A 9,013-nucleotide genomic window follows, 5' to 3' on the forward strand; every position below is an offset into this window, starting at 1 on the left:
GGTAGGATGAGAGTGAGGACTTATGTGGCTGATCTGGCTCCAACCAACACTAGATCCCTGGGAATTGACATTCGCCAGATGGTAGGAAGGAGGGTGCCTCAGCTGGAGAGGCAAATTGCAATATGTATATATAGATGGCAGAGTGCTACATCCAACACCTTGCAGCATCTGAAATTATACATCCAGGTCCATGGTATGAAGGGCATCATGCCATCTAAACTGGCAGAATGCCACCACCCTACTCTCAACTGAGAAGCACTGAGAAGTACCTGATGATGACAAAACCTTGTCAAAATGTTGTACATTTACTGTTATGTTAAACTTATATTTAAGTTTTTCTTCATTACCCATTTAAGCCATCTCCAATCATCATGAGAAGCACTGTGCCCATTCAGGAGGACAGTGGCTAGGAACTGGTAAGTGGCAAGAACTCCCATACTCCACTAGAAGAAGGAGAGAAATAATGTGTGGAGAGTCCAGAGGACTGCAGCACCAGAGACAGTGAAATGGGTGACCGTGATACCCAAAATTGAAAAGCAGAGCGATCACATTGACAGAGTGCATCATCCAACACCTTGTGACATCTAGAATTGTACATCAGATTCATGGTAGGACGATCATCAAATGCTACGGATCATCAGATATGGGCAGCAATTCCTGTCTGCATTACTCATGTTAGTCCATGAGTGTACAGTCAGGGATGAACATGCTTATGAAGCAAATGACTGCTAGGTACACCTACAAGCAGTCCTGCAGAACACCCCATCTCAATGGTGGGTGTAATATGACTTGGTTATGTGTTATGAAATTGTATTTCGTAAGCAGAGAGAGAACATGTTGACAGATTCGATCAACCAACACTTGGCAGTATCTATAATTGTACACCAGGTTTAATTTAGAAAGAGCCTCTACATCACAGTAATCAAACATGGTATATGATCACGGTCGTACAGTGCAGATTTAAGACTAAGTATACCTGGTCAGGCAACACTCGCCACAGAATGGGATCCAAACATGCAATAAAGGCCCCTGCAAAAAAAAAAAGAACAGAGTACTTAACACCCACAGCAAAACTGTTATAGCACTGATAATGCCCTCCAAGGGAAGAAGGAAATGTGCAGTCAAGGATGGTAAGGTTACAGATCTGATGGAAAGAAAACCTGAAAAAGGTGACAATTATTTGAACCTTTGTCTTCATGTTTGTTATATCACCTTCTCTTGAAGTCCCAGTTCATGCTCTTGTTGGCTTGTGGACATTACCATTTTGATGTGTTCATGATTGGTGTTTGCTGTGTTTTGTTTCATAGTTCCTCTGTTCTCCTTTTTCCCAATCATTTCTTTTATACCCATGCCTTAGGCTGCACAAGAGGTTAGTTCTGCCTTCACAACTATTTTCCTTCCCTACATTTCCCATCTTTATGATTGTTCCATTCCTACCCAGTCAGGACTCTCTGATGTTATATAACATGCACTACTCCCTTCGTGATTCCCAAGTCTATTTGTTTCCTCCATGGAATCTTTACCTCTCCTGTAACCTTTCTCCCTTTCATTTATGGGCTGGATTTGCCAGTTAATTTGCCTGGCATTTTCTTCCCTTTCTCCTGATTGGAGGACAAGGAAGAGCATGGAGGACCACATTGAGGTGTCAATCAGGAAAGGAAGCAGTGGGGAGGATGGGAAAAATGGAATGAAAGAAACAATATGGATAACACTGGCAACTGTAAAATAAAAACAAATTTGGTATACCAAAAGCAGGGCAGATAGCACCACCTTAGAGCCCATAATGGATGAAACTGAAAGTCCAAGCCAAAAAGGTATGTGAGGAACAGTAGGATGGGAAGGATGATAACCCCTTCGGACAGACCAACAGCAGTACATGTACCACATACATTACAAAACCACCACAGAGGAAGGATGAACCGGAAGGGAAATGACTGAAACAACATGCAAAAATCTGGTTGATCTAGTGAGGGACTGGACAAAAACCACATGTGAAGACAGATTGCAGGTACAGATAGACGACTCATGCTGGAGCGGGGCTGATGGAGGAGTGTTGAAGAGAAAGGAGGAGGTGACACCAAGAACCGGTGCTGCAGAAGAAACCACTTGTGAGCTGCCCAATATGGAACCACCAGCAGAACAATATACAGAGTCATCAGGAGTATGGCAAGTGCACGTGAGGGGAGAAAAACAGAAAGATATGCATATAGGCACCAACCCATCTAATCCTGACTAAGAGCATTGACTGCTCCTGCAAGAGGATGAGGAACAGGAAACTAAAATCGGGGGAAGTTGTGTATGGAGAAGAGTGGCAAAAGCATCCAAATCTGGGACACCCCCTTGAGCAAACAACTCCAGAAAAACGCGAGGATCCGACGATCACTCTGCAGGGAGAATCTTCTCAGGATGGGATAACTAATCAACAACCAGATACAAGGGACTTGGAATATGATCCATCAACAAAGTGATGTGATGGCTGTAGGCCCAATACAGAAGATCCAATGTTCCAATACAGGTCTGTCAACCAGTGGGTGATGTATGAGATTACTGTAGAATTGTCGGAGTGGACCATCACCAACCAGCCCCAAAGGCAAGTCCAAATGGAAGTGCCAGAAACTGAAACACACACCTTTTATGAACAAAGTGAAACTACTGTCTCGATGCAGGGGAGATGCATCTGACATCTCATTCTTCATCATCATCAAACCTGGAGTAAGACAAAGGGAGAAATGGATGGAAGTAGAGGACCAGAGTTACTGAAATGAGTTTCAGAACCCATGGATCAACTACCAAGGACATCCAAACGTGGGCAAATTAAAGTAGTCTACTTCCCCCTGGCCCCAATCTGAGAATGGTGGTCAGAGTAACACAAATACAGGAAAAGATAATTGAAGTATTTGGGTGAGCAAAACTTTGCGGCAATAGAGGGCAGTATTAGTCAAAGAAGCTTTTTTGTGAGAAGAGGTATGATATTGTATTGGAAATATTAGATGATTATTTTCATAACATTAATTATAATTTTGATTACTGAATAGTTAGAATAATCAAAAACAGTAATGATCTGAAATCCTTAATGTGATTATTTGATATTTTTTTGAGTTGTGACACTGATTGATTAAGCTGAACACACTTGAATTAATTTAAAATAATAGTGAAAAATCATAATGGCAATATTTTGAATATTGGATAGTTGGAGTAATCAGAAACATTTAATCAAAAACTGTAATAACTGGAAACATTCATTTTGATTAATTGATAATTTTCTTGACATTAATAAATTTAATTGTGATTTTGCTTACTGTATACTTGAAATAATCTAAAACAATATGAAATGAAAACAATAGATGAGTATTTTCATGACATTAATAGATTTAACTGTAATTTAATCTATAAACTAATCAAGTTAACCACCAAGCTTTATATTTTATTTATGTAAGAGTTCTGGTATGTTTCAGAAAATTTTGATTAAAGAAATTTCATACAAAATCCACTAGCTTGATTTTTCTACATTAAATACTGAAACATAAATCCTTCAAGTTTATCACACTATTATATAACAAGTTACAACACTGATTCTAATAACATTTTTTCAACAATTGATCACTTAAGAATGAATGTATTAACTAAAATTTCAAGCTAGTTATTAAATATGAGAGTTGGATTTTTCAGAAAACATAAAACAATGATATGAAAATGATCTTTTAAAGTAAAAGAAAACTAATACAAGTAAAAAAAAATCCAAAACGACTCCCTCTCCACTAAGATTACACAATTTCCATTTCAAGTACTACCTGTTGGGATATTCAGGCATTAATTAACCTTGTGCATATGGATTTGGTCAATTTAACCGATCTTGTAACCACCATGTAATCATGAATGTATATGTAACTCTAACTATATGAAATGTATCTTCAAAAACCTTAGCAAACTATCAGCAAACATTAAAAGTCTGATGTACAGAAAAAAAATAGATTTTTTGATGAAGTACTTTTACTAAAGATTCGTCTGTAAACTTATGAAGCTTTCATGGAGTCAGTCTGAGTGCAAGGTGATTTTCATGTTAAGAATTAAAATACTTTTTTCATCTTACAATTTTAAAAGTTCATTTGTATAACTTCTACAAAACTCTATAGTTTATCTGTTTCTTTACCCTAACTGTAGCAAAGCCATCAATGTACAGTGAGATGAAAAGTTGAAAGTTAACATTTTCTAACACTGAAAATGTATTTGCAATTGGTATTTACCTCTTGTTACCCATAGATATTTCAACCCTCATTTGCCCTCAAGGCATTGGTAAATGTGTTGGACAGCACACCAGTCTTTTATACCCCTATATTTTTGCATTATTGCAGCAACGTGTGACCAGCCTCCACCAATCCCATTGTGCACCCTATACTAGTGAAGGTAGCACCCTCTACCATTACAGTACAATTATAACTTTCAATAATTGGCATATACAAACCCGAAAACACTGGCAAGTCAGCGGGGAGGAAGGGTGGGAAGTGGATGAGAAGAGGTAAGTACCTATTGAAAATACATTTTCAGTAATAGAAAATGTTAGCTTCCAAAACAGTACAACCCCTCTCTTCCATAGCTAGAATCCCACATTGGAAAGGTGGATGGGCCAGTGAAGGTGCAAAAACAAATAATCAAGTGGACAGTGATCACTATGAAAAAAAGCAGGTGTGCCACAATTATAATACGAGGCACACCTGTGGGGTATAGCACTACTTCTGGATCTGGAACAGGTATGCTCTTCACCCAATAAAGAAGATAAAACAAATGGGGCAGAAATGAAGAGAATATGTGGATAGGGCTAGAGGACCGTGTATGAATAGGCCAAGTGCTGTCTGTCTGGGCAGAAAATGTCTAGGGGAAGAGCTTTGGGATACAATGTATTATGCCAAGTGCAGTCCGCTCAGTCAAAAACATCTAGGGGAAGCACCAGGGATTGAGATCAAGTTAGACAAGCCAGGTCCATCCAGGTATAAAAATCTGGAGGAAGCCCCTGGTATACATTGGATTATGACAAGTGTGGTCCATCTGGGCAGAAAACATCAAGTGCATAATAGATATCATGCCATAATGTGTGTATAATAGCCAGCATAACGATGACAGCCCTCTTCTCATCGAATGTGTACTTTTGGTTATGAGATTGTGTTATTGTGCAAAACTCACTCGTGAAGAAACCTTAAAGGTCCACCCTTCCAGCAATTGGGAACCAGAAGTGGCAAGGACCCCTATGCTCCACTAGAAGAAAGAGGGGGGGAGATGCATTGGGGGGGGGGGGCTGGAGGAACAACCCACCAAAGACAGTACAATGGGTGTCTGCATTTCCCTATTTTGAAAAGCAGAAAGACACAGATTGAAAGCATCACCAGTTAATAGGGATGGCAAAAATCTCTATATGCTTTACTTGAGAGACTTTCCTCAGCATATATACATACAGAGAGATAGTTAGATAGATAACAAAAATGTGATATATAGATAAAGATACACTACCGGTAGAGCATCCGGTGGTCTTATATAAACACCCCATCTCCACAGTGAGCATTAGAAAAGAAGCAGAGTAAGTACTAGTATAAAAAGATTCACCATGCCTGACCAGGCAACACCTGCCACCAGGTGGGATCCAGAAATGCAAAGGTAAACAACTGTAAAGAAAAGGAAAAAAAAAAGATGCAAAAGTGAAACAAAATGTCAACTTACCCCAGTGAAAATGGAGTTTGTTGACATCTAGATGAAACATGCCTGATCGAGGTTGCCAGAGTAGAGACCTGGATGGAGGTAAGGGAAGGGGGTTGCTGCTCCAGTAAGGGCCAAAGGAGAGGAAACCACAAATTTGCATTGCAATATAGAGCAACAAGCAACACAGGGCAAGGAATGGTCTGTATGAGAGAAATAACCCTGGAAAGCAGTCTGATCAGAGGGTAAGTAGAGATGAAGAAGGCCCCTCCAATCCTAACTGAATACATCTATCCCCAGAGCTGAGGAGTGTGTGACAGAGACCAAAAGGAAGGAAGTTAGGCAAACATTGAGATATGAGGTGCACACAGGCAAGAATACACCAACTGAAAACCCCAGAATGAAGGGACCATTCTGTAGGAAGAACTTGGTTGGGGTGAGATAGATGGTTTGTAACCAGGTTCATAACACCTGGAACATGACATGCCAAGAGCATGGTGGTGTAGCTGTAGGCCCAGTATAAGAGATCTAGTATAAGAAAACACAGGTTCCTGGAATTGGTACCTCCTTGTTTGGGGATAAAACCAACAAAATGAACCACAACCACCTGTTCTTGTAAGAGTGGGAGGAAATGAGAGAGAGCCTAATGAACTGTCAAAAGCTTCACATGGTTGCTATGGTAAGTAGATTCTTTGATGGACCACCAACCCAAAATGTCCCGAGAGTTGAGGGAAGCCCCCAACCCACCAAAGAAGCATCTTTGAACAGATGCAAGTTGGGACAAGGCAGAGGAACCCCCACCATGGTTAGAGCTCTGTCGAGCCACCAAACAAGGTCAGTCATGATCTCTGAGGGAAGAGTAATAGGATGATCCAAGGGATTGCATGTGTGCTTGACCCAAGGAAATGAGAGCTTCCAGGGAGTCTCATGTCACCAAAAGAGAGAGAACCTCTCGAGCAGGAAGATAAAGTGAAGACAGAGCCTGAGTGACTGCTGGCTGCATATCCCACAGTCAAAGTGGAGAAGGCTGGGCCCAACCAAGATGGGAATTGAAGAGGACCCCCCCAAATGAATAAGGTATTGAGTGGGAGTGAGAAAAGACTTCTCTACCTTGATGAGAAACCCCACCCAAGCAGACTCCCAAAAACGGAAGCGGGTGTGATTGGCAGATTGGGCTTGGGAAGAAGCGAGTAGGATCCAGTTGTCCATGTAATGATGAATCCGAAGAACCAATGAATGAAGATGATGTGCAGAGGAACATACCACACAACAGAACACATAAGGAGCCAAAGCAAGACCAAATGGTAGTGCACAGAACTGGAACACATCCTCCCTATAGACGAAGATTGGGAGTAGGAAAAAGGGTGGGGTGAAGAAGAAGGAGCATGGGGCACTCAAACCGGAAAAGATTGAGAAAAATCAGTAGGGTGAGACAGACGCCAAGCAATGGAGGACAAAGAAGAATGCAATCTTGTCACATTGACCCTGGATTGAAATTGTCCTTCCCCTGATGAAAAACTTCCTGAAAAGCAAGATCCTGGGGTAAGGAAAAACAAGCAGAAGTAGCAGTGAAAGAATCTGACTCGCACCAAATTTATGCCTGAATCCCCTCAGCTGACATCGATAACTCGGAGAGCTGGGACTAGTGACATGAGTTTTGTTCATATTGTCAGGAACTTCTACATCCGCCACATAAGTTCACGTGGACTTTGGAAAAAAAAAAAAGTGCAAGCAGTAGTAAAGGAACTACTAAATGAACAAGTAATCCCAACTAAAAGTGACAACTAGCAAGAAAAAACACAACATAGTAAAATTTGCTTGAAGAACAACTGAAAACACACGTCTAAACACTGTAGTGCCAATCGAGAAAATGGAGATTGTGCTGCAATGGTAGAGGAAGCTACCTGCACTAGTATAGGGGTTACAATGGGATTGGTGGAGGGTGATCACATAATCAGCACATGTTGCTGCAATAATGCAAAAAATATCGGGGTATAAAAGACTGGTGTACTGTTCAAAAGATTTACCAATGCCTAGGGGCTAATGAAGGAAGTACCATTTCAGAAAATATGAAATAAAATCAAAAATACCTTTTTTCAAGAACGATTGCAGATTGTAACAGAAAATTACAATTATTTATTTAACAAGGATGAATAAATAAAATAATAGAGTTCCATAAAATGTCTAGTAATTAAATTTGAGCTATGGGAAGTTAATAGAATTATCATTATTATTAAAAATATTTGACATAAACCTGATTTTCTAATCCAATATTTGCTTGTAATTGTTCAATAACTCCACATTCTCTGTTGGTCAAGTTAGTTGTTGCTGCTGGTGCTGTTGCTTTCATAGGTTGTGTGTTGACTTTCAGTTTCTCTACTTCAGCTTTGAGCTGTTCTAAGCGTTTCAAAATTTCAATTTGTCTATCTTCTAGTTCCTTATAAATGCTACTTTCCTAGAAAAGTTTTGTAAATTTCTTTTAGATAAAATTGAAATAAATGAGTTTATAAATGTCAAGAATAAAACTGTTAACATACAGTGTATAGTTTTCCATATATGAAATTAAATACTAAAAGAGCTTGTAGTACAGAATCAAAATATCTAAAAAAAAAGAGAAAACAAAAATGAATAATATATTTCTAATCATAATATTGCACAAAACTCAAGTACCCTAAAATTGTAAATCTTCTGAATGCCAAGTCAGATTTTCAAATGTGTACAGCAATACAGAAAATATTTTGCATCAGTATTTAAAATGCAGATTTCTTGCATCACTGTGTAAGTACATTTATCATAAAAAAAATAACAATGACTTAATTTCTGGACAAAATACAAGGCTTTTATTTTGTAACACAAATATTTTTTACATATAACATAGCAAAAATATATTTGAATGAATGTCTATTTTTAAAAGTACAAATGGGTTCCATATAATAATCTACTTCTAAACAGCTAATTTCATTTCATTGCCAGGGTAGAACAAAAATGCCATTTGGAACAATCAAGATTTTCTACCATCACCCTATTCAAAACTTCATATAGAAGTTCCTTTTCCTATATCAGAACTAATTTAAAAATTACTCATGAAATATTTTTTACACTCTGTCAGTGTTTCAACTTCTACCCCACTTGAAGGTAAAATTGTTCCATCAGCAAACCACCCTATTAAAAATGTAACACTACCTTAACTGTGTCGGTGCTACTATAGCGTGAGGTCTACTGCCATATGTCGCCTACCCAGGTGCAGCCTGAGGTCTACCGCCAAATGTCGCCTACCCCCTTTAATATAAATTTAATTAGAAACCAATTATCTATTTAAGTCATTCCT

General features: G+C 39.0%; 1 protein-coding gene across 1 annotated transcript in view; it reads right to left on the reverse strand.

Moving 5' to 3' along the window:
• LOC106465472 (aminoacyl tRNA synthase complex-interacting multifunctional protein 2-like) overlaps positions 1–9,013 on the reverse strand; it is a 25,338-nt gene that overhangs the window by 6,362 nt on the left and 9,963 nt on the right. The window contains exon 2 of the mRNA XM_013925701.2: positions 7,940–8,140. Coding sequence (XP_013781155.1) covers positions 7,940–8,140 — 201 coding nt within the window. The remainder of the gene's footprint in view (positions 1–7,939; positions 8,141–9,013) is intronic.

Source organism: Limulus polyphemus, unplaced genomic scaffold (assembly GCF_000517525.1).
Source record: "Limulus polyphemus unplaced genomic scaffold, Limulus_polyphemus-2.1.2 Scaffold1955, whole genome shotgun sequence".
Classification (NCBI taxonomy): Eukaryota; Metazoa; Arthropoda; class Merostomata; order Xiphosura; family Limulidae; genus Limulus; species Limulus polyphemus.